The following is a 15,679-nucleotide window of genomic DNA, read 5'->3' on the forward strand; positions in this document are numbered from 1 at the left end:
TTCCAGAGGCGAGGAGTGAAGATATAATTGTTTCCTTAGAAGGGGAAATTAGCCTTCCTTTGCTATATCAACTGTATTGTAGATCTTCTTTTGTTCATTTATGTTCTCTATTTATGATTATCATTACTGCTATTGTCTATTATCTGTAATTTAACGGATTAGAATAAAACATCAATGAGAAACGCGACCATCTTACAACGCACGGCCTTTGATAGACCCAAAGCATTTCAAGCTACGGGCTATAAGTGTGTACTGTGAGTATACGGACCTAGATAAATAAATGATAACCGAAAACAAGCACAAATTACTTACCATTGTCGGAATGCTCTGCCTCCTTGTAACTATCGTGGTGTCTTGGGCCATCTGCTGGAAACTGGAATAGACGAAAACAAGCATGTAGAGCACAGGCCGCCCTTCGCCCTGTCCACACCACGCACAACATGTCACAATAATGTGGTCATGTTCATAAGGGCAACTCAAATCGACCGTTATCAAAACAGCGCGATACCCACCATGGCACGAGCCATAAACCACTCAGCTAGTCACAAGCACCCCCCCACCCCCATGCATATTTTCAGTATGCATGTACTGCAATTCCTAATAAACCGTATATTATCATATGTTTTTTTTATTACACACACACACACAGAGAGAGAGAGAGAGAGAGAGAGAGAGAGAGAGAGAGTTGTGGTGGTAGCTTTGTTTACTTTTGATAATGTTTGTTATTGTTTGTCTTGCTCTTCATCTTCTCTTCCTCTTCTTCCTCCTTTTAAGTATAATAAGAGAAGCAAGCTAAGAAATAACAAGATTCCTCGTTATCTCCCTCCTCCTTTTCTCTCCAAGCCTCGAAAAATTTTCAAGTCCAGCTCGGTGTGTTTGTAATTACTTTATCTCTTCTCCAAGACTCTCAACTATTTCGCAGACAGCACACCGTCAGAGCAAGCGAGGAATAGAAAAGTCTATCCTACAGAGAGAGAATATAATTAAAGAAAATGTAAATTGTAAATACAGGACACACTGCTGCAAACTATTCTTGAAATGCATATGCTTATAACCTACCTCGCTGTCTCCCTCTCCTATATGTGTCTGTGTGTCTGGATGAAAATATAAGCGCGCGCGCACACACACACACACACACACACACACACACACACACACACACACACACACACTACCAGCACTGACGATTGAAACCCCTAGCTCTTTCTCTACATATTACTGTTACAGAAAAACAGTGAGGTGAGGGCCGGAGGAAACGAGAATAATGGACCTGAAAAACAGCGCCACTAATCACCCCCCCCCCCCGCGTCCTGTTCTAGTCTTCCACCCCTTAGGGAGACGAGAGTGGCAGAGGGAGGGGGAGGGGAGGGTGTTAGTCGGCTGGATGGGATAAACATTGGCAGCGGAGGGCATAAGCAAGGACTGCACGTTTGCAGGGTACTCAATACACCTCAGGCCCCCCCCACACACACACATTATTCGTTCTCTTAATGATAATACTGCCACATTTATTACTGCTACTAATACCACCGCTTCACTCCCTGTCTTACTCTCCTTCTGTCTCCCACCCCGGCTACCCCCGCCCCACACACGCTATTATACTCACTCTGCTTGTGATCTGGCCATAGTGAACACAAGTTTGTAGCCCAGGGAGTTTATTGGCAGCATCCTCACCTTCCCTATCACCCACCAGGGGAAGTTTAAGTAATGTAGCATCACTGGCGGCCACTGGCTAGGCAGAGGAATGAAAACACACAAGAAGAATCACGAGCTGAACCGACCGCACACTTAACGCCGACACACACACACACTGACGTCCGAGTCGGCAAGCTGGGCTGCTGGCGCTGCCGAACAGTGGCGCCTGTTACAACTTGACGCTCTATAGTTGTTTATTCTCCTAATTTGAATGTTTCAAAGTCCTTCTTATTATTTACTTTGTTTTCAAGACTTTTAAGTTTTAATAATGAACGCGTCGCTGCAAGAGTCAACAGTGAATGGCTATCCGCCTCAAAGGCATCGTACATACAAGTTGTTGCACCCGATGTGGAAAAAGAACCAAGGAAATGGATTTAGTGAAAGACGAGTCCCGTGGTATTGGTAGGTAAAGGTGGCAAAGAGAAACAACCATATTGATGTAAACGTTCTTACTCATCATGAAACAGATATAGCTTTCAATATACATTCATAATTAATACGTCACGTGAAAAAATAAAGGAAATGGAATTGTGTCAGCCTGTCCAGCAACTTCCGATGGCCTGCGAGTCGCCCACCGCCTCGCCGCAACCATCACGGTGGCGGTGGCATCCTGACCACCCCGAATTCAGTGGGTGGCGGCTGGTGCTCGGCAGAATATTTGGAGCAGGCCAATTCTGTTGGTCGGCGAGTGCGGCAAACCAGTGACCAGTGAGGTGGTCGCGCGTGGAGCTGAGTCACTCCTCCGAACAAGTCACCGCGTATACTGAATTGAGCATTTCCTTACAGTTGTTTCATATCAAAATACATTCTGGTACTTTGGCTCTGGAAATTAAACGAAAATATATCTCCATCAATGTTGAATATTATCTTGAAGCCACAACACCGACAGAGAGGCACAGAGGGCCAGCCGTCTGGCTCGAGACCACGCCAGCCCAAGGAGCCGCAATCAGCTCTTGAAATGGGAAGAGGGATGATCCACGACAGTGATAAACACTTCAAGACGTAATCCTTTAACACGTCGAGAGGCGACCACAGCACCACAGAAGTCAGACTGTATCACGACGCTTTCTCTGAGTGCAGGGTTGCCACACGTTGTTTTAAAGGTGACACGAGTGGTTATTGTCCGATACTCTTACATGAAGGTTGCCGCTTGACGAGAACACCGGCCGAGTGAGCGTGTTCTTCAGCGGCACACACACGCCTACAACACACTGCTTGGGTCCACCACATTCATAATGATTGGAACTAACACAAATCACGGGAACCGATGAATCACAAAGACGACACAAAAGATTGAAACCAAGCAGTCCTTTTGTAACATACTGTCCTTCCGAGCACACGTCACCGCCTGTGCTTGGGGGACGCAGGTATGAGGAGATCGGGTTTCATAAATACGCCAAGTTGAATCGAATCCATTTTACACAACTGATGGTGAAGGACATAAATATTAAGTAGCCGGTTGGTGTGACAGGCAGACTCCTCCAAACACTGCAGAGTTAAGCACTGAAGAATAGCACGTCTGTGGAGCGTTACAGTGTCACCTGGTAGTACTGGGAGAGCGGTCTGGTGCACGCCGCCGTGGGACTCGTCTGGGCACAGCAGGACCAGTGCTTCTGTCCCGGGTGGCCCTTGTGGTTGTGGCCGCACCCCATGTAACCTGCGGGAGAAAACCTCAGCGTGGTCACAAGATGCATGCACACACACACACACACACACACACACTCTCTCTCTCTCTCTCTCTCTCTCTCTCTCTCTCTCTCTCTCTCTCTCTCTGTGTGTGTGTGTTAAGTCTTCCTAACAAGACTTCATGTACAGAGTCAGGAGAATTAAAGTTATGGAGGAGGGAACATTCAGTATCTGACTCAGGAAGGGCACGGGAGAATATTGACAGAAATATAACTACATGATTAATGAAGAAGTAAAAACAATAATACACAGCAAGTTGTAGAATCTGGAGAATGCTTCGTGAAATTTTTTCACTCAACTCATTTTTACTAAAAATAAGAAGAAAAATATGTATTTAGAGAACATTTAAAATAAAAAAGAAGTCAGAATACAGGAGACACATTAAAAAAGTTATACAAAAAATATAATAAAAAGACATACTGAAAATGCCCTCTCTCTCTAAAAAGAAAAGACAATTGAAATAAAATAAACAACTACCCATGTAAGCAAGTATAAACAATAATATGAAAGACAATGAATAAATAGAAACTTCCTTCAGTGCAAAACCAAGCAAGAAATCACGCACGTCATCAAATCTCACAACCTGACAAACTCCTGAAACAAAACTGAAGTGAAAAGAAGAAAAAGTAAAAGGGAAAGAGTTTACACTCCGCCTCACCGTGAATGGCTGCCCCGCAGGCACAGGTGGCGCTCTTGTCCCCACCGCTGGAGCAGAAGGCACAGCAGTGGTACACACCAGTGTGCTGCCGAGGCCCGCCTGATCCCTCCCTTGCCCCTCCTCCTCCTCCTCCGCTCACCTCCCGGCCTCCTTCCACCGGGCTCGCTGTAGTGGTTGTGGTGGTGGTAGTGGTAGTGGTGGTGCTGCTGCCGCCGACACTCCCATTGGCTGACTTCACGGTTATATCCAGCGGGCTTCCCTGTGTGATGGTAGTTTTCACATGATTAGGAGTATTCATTGCATTGCAGTGGAGAGAAGGGCGAAATTCACAGTAATAATAATAATAATAATAATAATAATAATAATAATAATAATAATATTATTATTATTATTATTATTATTATTATTATTATTATCATTATTATTGTTATTATTATTATTATTATTATTATTATTATTATTATTATTATTATTATTATTATTATTATTATTATTATTAGTAGTAGTAGTAGTAGCAGAAGTAGTAGCAGCAGAAGTAGTAGCAGTAGGAGTAGTAGTAACAGTAGTAATATTGGCAATAACAATAACAGCAGCAGCAGCAGCAGTATAGTCTCCGTACTCAACACACTCACCATGACATGCTCTCCCTGCAAGGTGACGTGCAGGACGCCGCTTCCTGCCACAGGAGGGCTAAACACGATCTCGTAGGAGCCATCCTCGCGGTCCCGCACGGAGCACCCACACCTGCAGCGATAAGAGGCAAGTTGTCGTAAGTGTGGCAAAGAGTCAGGCTGTTATTGCTACAGTCATGATAAGAGAAGTGGCAGAGCGAGGCGTCTTACAAGTCCTGCTGTGATGTGTGGCGGCGAGAAATCCCTGAAGCAGCTGAGAGGAGGAATGGTAGAGAGTTAGATGTCTTAAGAGCTGCTGTGATGTGTCGTGGTTTGCTAAGACTGAGGCTGATGAAAGGGGAAGGAGTGAACTGTGTGACTTTTTGGGATTGGTGTTTACATTGGCCAGGACACGTCTCGCTCAGCACAATCCCTTGCTGTGCTAATATGTGTGTGGATGTGATGGAAGATAGTAGTGTTGTATGTACACAGTAAATGTATCGTGTGATCGGGGAGTGAAAGCAGCTGATTAAACCACGAAGGAATGACATTATTATAATGTATGTGTGTGTGTGTGTGTGTGTGTGTGTGTGTGTGTGTGTGTGTGTGTGTGTGTGTGTGTGTGTGTGTGTGTGTGTGTGTGTGTGTGTGTGTTTGCTCTGATGAGAGTAATGTTGAGAATCTAGTACACCAATGCTTACACAGTCAGGTCACCACTATACCATACCGTGAGTGACATAACAAGTAACGCCTGGTTAACAATAGGTAACAGCTTTACACAGATCATGCAACGCGTGTTCAATAATGGAACCAATGTCACGCAGGAAGCAAGTGATATGTACAGGGAGGCGATCACATGAGGCAGAAAAATGATACATATATACAGTACTGGATGCATTAAAGAAGATGGTGCTGGGGGACTTGCCACCACCACCACCACCACCACCATGAGGCAATGTGTGAATCGCTGTACAGTATTTTGTAGGAAACATTTGCGTTCCATTATTTAACTCACTCAACAGCCAGTTTAAGGCAGATAGACGGAGTCACATACAGTGTGGAGGAGGCGTCAGCTGTGAGGAAGGAGGCGGCCACTGTCTCCCCGCCGTGGGTGATGGGCTGCCCGTCCTGGTCACGAGCCACAAGCAGTGCCACCACCCGCGCCCCACTGACACGCTGCCCACCTCGCACACTGCACGACGAAGGAAGACACAGAGGGGAGTCACAATTATTAGTCTTGCGCCACCAGGTGTTCTCAGGTGCTTGCTTCTCACTGTGCTTAAAATGGAAACATAACAGTGGTCTGTTATTTTGCCATGAAATCATATAGGTATTTTACCCCTACACGCCCATTGGAGCACACCGTGTGAAATAAAAATGATTAAAGCTGCTTTGGTGGCAGGGAGAAAAATAGAGATTCACCGTCGATAAGGAACCACCTGGTCAAGCTGCTGCCTTTCTACTTACAGGGCTTGAGTCTGGACTGGGCAGGATGTGCGGGTGAATCTGCGATCACACCCTGCAGTCTGTGGCCTCGCACTCTCCCAGCACGATGCTCACGTAGCAAGTCCAGTTTCTCCCACTGTGACCAACCCTCCACTTTCTCCTTTAATAGAGTCTGAAAAAAACAACAACACGGTGTAATTTCATACTGATAATGTAATAATCATACGAGGCTGCCTGTTGCGCGGGGCAGGGAAGCGCAACAGGCAGGCACGGGCAGTAGACGGCCGTGTCAAAGGCGATTGCTCAGGAAAGTGTAAAATGAATGCGGCTGCAGCGTCTATTTAAAAACAATTAAGGGTAAGTGCGAGAACACGAACTTTTACCCAGCAGATCCAACGTGATGGCCAGGTGCTGGACAATTACTTAAGATTCACATTCATCTCACACGTGATTTTCTTCCATCACAATAATCCTTCTTGTTTAACTGAGCCTCTACACAACAACAGCAGCACTCTATCTATTCCAGTACTCCACAACACCAGCAAGCAAGCAGCGAAATACTTAACACTGGTACAACGTGATTAGTAAGTAGCAGCATCATACATAATTAAAAACCACATCATTCACACACACGCAGCATACACACCCACCCACCCACACACACGCACACACACACACACACACACACACACACACACACACACACACACACACACACACACACACACACATACACAGACACACATCATACACCCTTATCTATCACATGGTTTTCTAAGTGGAGGAGAGTGGATAGGAACTCCATACTCCACTGAAACTCTATCAGGCACCCTACGAACATTCGCCACCAAGACATGACGCTGAAAAGTAAACACGAGTGGCCATAAGCACATATGTCATTAAAAAAACATATCAGTCAGCCACGCAGCGCATACCAGATAATGAAAAGCAAACAAGAAAGGACCGGGATGCCAACACTACCTTGGGATTGATAGGAAAAAGAAGTTGCTCTAAAATTCTGAAGGAAAATAACCAATTATCTACAAGAACTGCCACCCGGTTATAAGTTAGCCAGTATTAGCATTGACAATTTCTTTTACACCTTTCACTGCCAGACAAATACTTTCCTTCAATACCTTTGTTTTTTACAGATATTGTGGTAAATTTTCTTAGCCTTTCACTGCTATATGTAACAATTAAAAAAGCTAAAATCAATGTTTAGAATCTGAAAAAAAGAAGAAAAAATCGTACAAGTAAGAAGGGGTGAAGAAAGAGTACATTTCTCAATATCTTTGCAATACAATGGTTTCGAAGTGGCTGTGGAACAAGAAAAGAGGTCTCAGAATGGCTAAAGATTAAGGAAGGATGTGGTAACTATGAGTGAAGAGGATAAACAACTCCGTAGCCTGAAAAGAAAAATGAAGAGTAATTAGAAGTTAACTTTACATTATCTATGCAAACCATCTTTCCAGTGCTATGAAGGCTAATGATGTCACGTTAGGTTCTCTGTCTCTCTAAACAAACAATATTTACAGTATGAAAGATTAAACTGATTATGATAATACTTCACGAATAAAGAGATAAAAGTGTTCATGACCTACATATGAAACAGCTTCCGGTAATTAACTGAAACAATATGGGACATGAACGAAATATGATGGAAAAAGTGACGCAATGAGGAAAGTGTGTAAATGTCATCGCACAGATTTCATTTCACCTGTGTAACATGTAATCACTAAAAAGTAAATGCCAAGTCTGCAGGCGTAAAGGTTGTTCATATTGTTGTTGTTATTATTATTATTATTATCATTATCATCATAAGTAATATTGTTAGACAAATTATACTAAATTATGTGATATCCCCGCAGAGAGAGAGAGAGAGAGAGAGAGAGAGAGAGAGAGAGACAGTGAGAGAGAGAGACAGAGACAGAGAGAGAGAGAGAGAGAGAGAGAGAGAGAGAGAGAGAGAGAGAGAGAGAGAGAGAGAGAGAGAGAGAGAGAGAGAGAGAGAGAGAGAGAGAGAGAGAGAGAGAGAGAGAGAGAGAGAGAGAGAGAGAGAGAGAGAGAGAGAGAGAAACATGAAAACAGCAGGGAATAAAGAGGCACACAAACAAAGAGAAGCAAAGCCCTAAGCGAGGCAGGCAATCAATCACCTGGAGTCTGTGTGTGAGGAGCGGCGCCAGGGCGAGGACCTCCGCGTGGCCGGCGTGGTGCAGCAGGTCGTGTGTGAGATCGCAGCCTTGTCTCAGCCACGCCGCCGTCTGCCCCGCCTTCTGAGACTCCATGACGATGCTCCGCTGGGATCGTTCGCACGCCTGCCGCACCTGTACTGAGGGCACCACCACGTTAGATCGGTGCTTTGGCTGTGGTTGTGTATAGTTTAGTCGTCATCTTATTGTATTATTGGCGCAGTACAGACTGACTAAATTAGCTGATTTTTTTTTTAAAGTGAATAAAGAAGCCGCTACTTTTTTATGTAAGAGGGGAAACTGGACAAGGACAACAAGAAATAATAAAAAAGCCTACTTAATTTCCAGTTTCCTTGCAGGTCAAAGAATCAGCCGAAAGAAAGGGACAAATGTCTTGAAACCTCCCCTCTTAATTCAAAGAAATCATGTCGTAGGAAGATGGAAATACAGAAGCAGGTAGGGAGTTCCAGAGTGTATATTAAGAATATGGGACTAGGCCATAACATTTAAAGCTAATGTATATTGACGCAGAGCCTTTGTAAAGTAGTGGAGGCGCGCTGTAGAAGTGTTTCAGAGTGGGGCCGAGCCAGGGCAGCCTGGAGCCACAGGTGGTGGAGCCAATGCCTACCTTGTTTCCCCTTCAGCACCACACATCCAGACACACACACACACACACACACACACACACACACACACACACACACACACACACACACAGCGTGACAGGGCTTTCCACTCTAGCCCTGACCAGTACAGGAGTTTAAGGAACAGAGTTATCAGGGAAATTAAAAAAGCCAAGGCAAGCTACTACCCAGACAAAATTCACAGCCTCTTCTCTTCCCTGTGTTTCACACCTTTCACCTGACAGCGCGGCCGAAGAGATTAACGGTCACTTCGCTGCGATCTGTCAGACACTCCCTCCCCTTCACTCCACTACTCTCCCAGCCTACCTCCCTGCCTCCTCCCCTCCACCCCTTGTCCAGGAGGTTGATGTTTACAGGAAGCTTCTTAAATTTAAACTAAACAGATCCACCACTCCCACTGACCTCCCCATCAAAATTTACAGAGAATTTGCCCCAGAACTTGCCACACCCCTTTGCTCTATCATCAATGCCTCCCTTGCTCAACATTCCTGCCCCGATGACTGGAAGACATCTTACGTCACCCCCCTCCCCAAAATTTCTAATCCACAGTCACTGAATGATCTAAGACCAGTCGCCATCACCCCTATACCCAGCCTTATCTGTGAAGATTTTGTTTTCGACTGGGCCTATAACAAAATTTGTAACTCTATTGACACACAACAATTTGGCAATATTAAATCCACCTCCACATCTCACTACCTTGTCAGCTTCCTGGAATTCGTCCACAGCCACCTGGACAAACGCAACACTTCTCTAGCTATTGCTTTTGTGGACTTCAGAAAGGCCTTTGATCTTGTTGATCACACTGTTGTGATAAATAAAGCCATCACTCTGGGCCTCTCTCCCTACCTGATAGCGTGGTTGGCAGACTTCCTCACGGGAAGGCGTCAGGCCGTTCGTTATCAGGGCTCTGTCTCCTCTTTCCAACAGCTCACATGCGGGGTCCCTCAGGGGACCAAGATGGGTCCCCTGTGTTTCCTCATCCTTATCAACGATGCTCTCGTCCACACCCCCCACCGCTGGAAGTATGTGGACGACTGCACCGTGGGCGTACCCGTCAACAACACCAACCCAGACTTCTCAGCACTGCAGTCCACTCTAAACCAACTACAGACGTGGACGGAGGACAACAAAATGACCATCAACCACACCAAGACCGTGGTGATGCACATTTGTACCTCCACAGCAGCAGTTCCCCCTCCCCAGCTTTCTGTGGGCCCTCACTCCCTCCAGGTGGTCCGCAGCACCAAGCTTCTAGGTGTCTTGGTGGATGATCAGTTAACATGGAAGCAGCATGTTTCCAACATCATCAGGTCAGCCTCATATAAAATCTATTTACTGCGCCGACTCAGGTCCCTGGGAGCACCGGCAGATGAGCTGAGGGGAGTGTACCTCATCTTTATACTCCCTAAGCTCATGTACGCCGCCCCAGCGTGGTCCTCCTCCTGAACCTCACACAACGACAACAGCTGGAGAGGGTTCAGAGGAGGGCGTTCAGGGTCATCCTTGGGCCTGCCTACAGGTCCTACGAGGACGCCCTGACCTGCCTGAGTCTGCCGAGGCTGGCCACAAGACACCAGGAAGCCTTGGAAAAATTTGGGGAAGGACTGCTGCGTCATCCACGTCTCCGCCACCTGCTACCACCCGACGTGCCTCCCCCTGCTCGCGCCACCCGACACCATAATCGCGTGGCGCCTTTGAGAGCACCGCGCACGGATCGGTACCGGCTCAGCGCGGTGCCCACTATTGTGCGAGCTTTAAATAAATAAGTGAATTTCTAGGTTAAGTTTATCCATAGTTAGGTTAAGCATTTTTAGTTCATTGTGGTAATGTCCCCCCTGTACATTTTCAGTGTATTTTTTACATTGCCTAATTAATAAACCGTTTATTATTATTATTATTATTATTACACACACACACACACACACACACACACACACACACACACACACACACACACACACACACACACACACACACACACACACACACACACACACACACACACGGCATCACCATCTACTACTACAACATCAACAACAACTACTACTGCTACTACTACTACTACTACTACTACTTCAGTACTACTACTACTACTACTACTACTACTACTACTACTACTACTACTACTACTACTACTACTACTACTACTACAACCACCACCATTATTTCAGCCCCGATGATGGTTGCGTGTGCTGTGTTTAGAGAGAGAGAGAGAGAGAGAGAGAGAGAGAGAGAGAGAGAGAGAGAGAGAGCAGTAATAATGTGGCTTACAATAAGATAATTAACTCATTTAATCTAAAAGTTTTCCTCCTTTCCTCAACTAACTTCTCTCATCTCGACCTTCTCTCCGCCAGCACTTCATCCGCGCAGTCAAACTTTTGAGTGAATCAGCGGACCGGAGCTCTCTTTTCTTCAACATTTAAGTCCACATTACGAAAAGCATTTAGTTAGCAGCGCGAGTAAGATATTAAAGCAACCTTCTCGTTACAGGTGTGCTAAACAAACATTTATCCAGACAATTAATTAACACGTCAAGGTAATGAAGCAAATCATTACTAACACACAGGTCAACTTATGTTTATGATTGAACCTGTGAAAAATATGGAGCAATTAGGATTTTTGTGTATTTATTCTAATGTTATGTAAATCACTATTAACCCTTTCAGGATTGAGACGTATTTTTACCATTAGTATGGGTATGGCTAGATGATTTTGTTTACTTTTAGGAAAGGTCTATGGAGGTCAAAAGATTAATGCCCAGAATTTTCACTATCTTTTTGAAGCTGTATAAAATCATGAAATATTAAGTAGAATGAATATGAAAACGTGCCATGGTGCTGAAAGGGTTAATTAAGCCGGTCAATAAAACTAACTAACTGATTAGATAGATAGGCAACATCAAGCGAGGTGAGACGTCCGTATGCTTTGTCACGGTTTGTCACGTCATACATCTCTACGTGTTTCAGTTCCACCACGTCTGAGTTCCAGGTAAGAGGGAAAATAATCATCAACATTCAGGTCACTTTATAGACAGACTACATCAAGTGAAGCGAAATGTCTGAGTGGTTTGTAATTCCATGCATTTCCACGTCATTCATTTTCAGTTGAAGGTTAAGGTGAGAGGGAATTAAAGCTATCATCAACACGCAAGTCACTTTATAAACAGATTAGATCAAGTAAAGCGAAATGTCTGAGTGGTTTGTAATTCCATGCATTTCCGCGTAATTCACTTCCAGTTAGCCGGAATTTCATTATTGTGATCAACCGAATGGCGGCGTAGCGATAAACTAACCTATTTAGCTCACAGACACGGATACTTGAAATATTAATTACTACTTTTATTTATTCAAATGTCAAGGGAGGAGTTCAGTTCTAGTATGTTTTGAGTATTCACTATTATAATCACCTGCATGGCACTGTTGGAGGTTATGGCGATACCTTCATTTTTTTTTATGTGAGAGGAGAAAGCTGCCTAAGGGTAAAAGAAAGAGCAAAAGAAAAAGACCCACTTAGAAGGCCATGTCTGCAGGTCCGAGAGAGTAAGCCAAAATAAAGGAATGTCTTGAAACCTCCCTATTGAGCTATTTCAACGTTAGTCTAATAATTCTACATTTGTGTGTCAAGGGAGGTCATCACACAAAGGACGCTTTCCCTCGCCAGCCACATCCACTACAGGGAAGGCGAATGACTGATTGATTCACAGGAGTGTAGCGCCTGTGTGTCCTTGATGGCCAACACGTCTCCCTGGACACCACGCATTAGGCCACGTCTGGAAGCTTTGCGTTAAACCTCAGGCGTGGGAAGGAGTCAGATGCGACGCCACAACACAACCTCCACATTTCAGCTCGCTAACTTGCCCGCCGGTGGATGTTTCTCGGTAGTCAGTCAGAAAAGTCTCTCCAGCTTTTCAAGACACCTCCTCACCTGAATTGGTTCTTCTTTAGTATTCTTTTCTTTCACGGGAAAGACAGTTTGCGGATCTTTTTCTCCTTTTCTTTCTAGTCTGTGCATACAGAAGAGTAATGGTCTCGGTTCAGGACAGGCGATAATGTCTCTAGAAGCCATAACGAGCTGCCTGAAGAATGACCGGAGCTTCATGCAGGCTGAGACGCAGAGTGCAGTGCTGTGTGGTGTGCTGCGTCACCTGCATGAAGTTACGTCAAGGTCGGCGATAATCTTCAGCTAATCATGAACACTTATGTAACTTTTCCTGAACTACATTATTTCCTTCTTATAAAATATCGTTGGAGAATAAACAAACATTTTCTCTGCTCACGTATAGAATGACGAGCACTCTCCTCCTCCTCCTCTTCCTTCTCGTCTTTCCTTGGGCAGCCTCCGAGATGTCATATATGTTTGCCTCTTGCTCGGAAAAATTGTACGTCCACGTGACGCGAGGTGTTAATAATTGAGGGAAGTGCGGCCTCGAGGGAAAAAGCATCAGCCTCACTTTTCCTTGGCGGTGTATTGCCTTGTATTATTGATAACTGGCAACACTCCTACGCACAAGTTCCCGCTGCTGCTGCTGCTGCTGCTGCTGCTGCTGCATTTCTTTTACTTATGCAAGCGGTTGAAAAATTAAGGCGCGAAAGTTGTCTACGTACATGGCAAGCAAGGTAAAAGAAAGTGTGTGTGTGTGTGTGTGTGTGTGTGTGTGTGTGTGTGTGTGTGTGTGTGTGTGTGTGTGTGTGTGTGTGTGTGTGTGTGTGTGTGTGTGTGTGTGTGTGTGTAAGTGTGTGTGTTGAGAAGGAAGGAATCCATTCCTATCACTCAGCCATCACTTGACTCATTTCCCTGTTACTAGTGCATTACTCGTAGGTGAGCCTTGACCTTCAGTCCGGAATGCTAAACTGAATTTATGTGGGAATGCTGCAGCTCAGGTGGAATTATTCATAATGTAGTTGCATAATTATTCATAATGTGGGCTCTTGTTGGATTTCTTGGTTTTCCTGATTGGTCTTCGTGTCATTACCGACCTTGAATATATGTTAATAATATGATTGCATTTACTGTCACCTCATTTCTTCATCTCCTGATATACGTAGTGTAGGTGTGTTAAGACATGCATGACTTTCAAGAATAAATGAGCAAGAAATAAAGAGTTACCTTAGCGGCAGCCACAACACAGAGACAGAGTGTGTCGGGCCGCCCCGTGACCCACCTGCTTGAGGAGTGTGTGGCGGTGCTCCTCCAGTGCCAGGATGTAGTCGTCTATGAAGGTGTTGACCTGATCACTGACGGTGTGGCCGCGCTGCTGCACCCGCGTGGCGCTACTCGTCAGGTCCTCCACTGTGGTGAGCAGCTCCCCCATCCTGCGGCACCACCATACACTCATGAAGCAAACAATACACGCGTGTGGTGACTTATTATACCTGTTCCCACCACGCATCTACAAACATCGGCATTAACTTAACACACTCCCTCACCCCGCCATGTCCACAAAAAGCACACGACACAGCACCTTTCCGTGGCCTGCTCCAGGAGGTCGGAGAGGTTCTTGCGGGTTTGAGGCGCTGCCTGCTCCACGGTGGAGGTCTGGTGGCCACAGTGAAGGGTGGCCAGACAGGCTGCGCACAGAGGCTCCTGACACCCGCGGCACCACCACCCAACCTCTCCCTCGCCGTGGGTGGAGCAGACCAGAGTGTGGGCCACCTCCCGGATGCCGTGAATTCTCGCTTCCTGCAGCATAGAAAGGAAATGTTTGCACTGTAATCATGACAAGCTCTGATGAAGAAAAGTGATCAGAGTAATGCTTTCCATGTAGAGTTTAATAAATTATCCTCTGAGTAATTTTCAGGTCACTAAACCAAAGACCTGCACTGGTTAGACTCCGATAGGCCGCAGAAACACACCTGGAGGGAGAGCACCTTGTGATGGGCGGTGCGTCGCTGGCGGGAGTGGGAGTTGCTGCACAGGTGACACAGGTTGGCGGGGCAGGTGTCGCAACGCTCCTCGGCCACCACCTCTGACGGGAAGGAATGGAAAGGGACGCGAGTAAAGCTAATGATTCCTGAAGCTACATTGAAAAAGCGAGAGAGAGAGAGAGAGAGAGAGAGAGAGAGAGAGAGAGAGAGAGAGAGAGAGAGAGAGAGAGAGAGAGAGAGAGAGAGAGATACGTACGAGCTTGTGATGTTAATAATCGTAAACGTGTTGAGAAGCCAAACCGAAAGTATCAGTTTTATCTATTAAGCACATGATGACTTGTGATAACGAACTAATGATAATGTATTTTCTTAATTAAACTCACTCACTCACTCACTCACTCACTCCGTCAGTCAATCACTATCTTTCACTATTCATTCACCATCAGTCACCATCACCAAAACTCACCGTCCTGGCAGAGATCACAATAGATGATGGTGCTGGAGGAGTTGAGCGCTTCGAGGACCAGCTGCTTCTGAAGGACGTAGTTGAGAGGGAAGCACTCCACGCCCCCGGGAGGAACCTCGGCCTCGTAACCACACTCGGGGCACCACAACACCCACACCGCTGCCGACACACATCACTCTGTATTCTTCAACCTCTTCAATACTGGGACACATTTTTACCTTGAGATTTGGTTGTGATTAGATTTTTTTTTTTGCATTAAGAATGGTCTATGGAGGTCAGAAGATAATGGTCACAGTCTTTACTATTTCGATTCCCCACATGAGATTCTGAAACTTTGTGAAATTACCCAGTAGTAAGCAGAATAAATATGGAAAAGCGTCATGGAACTGAATTGGTTAACATACTTGATCTCAGAGT

At 45.4% G+C, this 15,679-nt stretch overlaps 1 protein-coding gene across 1 annotated transcript in view; it reads right to left on the reverse strand.

Annotated features, from left to right (window-relative positions):
* Nucleotides 1–2,129: 2,129 nt before the first annotated feature.
* Nucleotides 2,130–15,679, reverse strand: part of LOC123513953 — a 38,309-nt gene continuing 24,759 nt past the window's right edge. Inside the window, 11 exon segments of the mRNA XM_045271448.1 lie at nucleotides 2,130–3,352; nucleotides 4,040–4,298; nucleotides 4,672–4,783; nucleotides 5,705–5,822; nucleotides 5,825–5,842; nucleotides 6,118–6,268; nucleotides 8,250–8,420; nucleotides 14,094–14,244; nucleotides 14,394–14,611; nucleotides 14,785–14,897; nucleotides 15,263–15,421. Coding sequence (XP_045127383.1) covers nucleotides 3,225–3,352; nucleotides 4,040–4,298; nucleotides 4,672–4,783; nucleotides 5,705–5,822; nucleotides 5,825–5,842; nucleotides 6,118–6,268; nucleotides 8,250–8,420; nucleotides 14,094–14,244; nucleotides 14,394–14,611; nucleotides 14,785–14,897; nucleotides 15,263–15,421 — 1,598 coding nt within the window. The 3' untranslated portion in view covers nucleotides 2,130–3,224.

The sequence above is a fragment of the Portunus trituberculatus genome, chromosome 37 (assembly GCF_017591435.1).
Source record: "Portunus trituberculatus isolate SZX2019 chromosome 37, ASM1759143v1, whole genome shotgun sequence".
NCBI classification, from domain to species: domain Eukaryota; kingdom Metazoa; phylum Arthropoda; class Malacostraca; order Decapoda; family Portunidae; genus Portunus; species Portunus trituberculatus.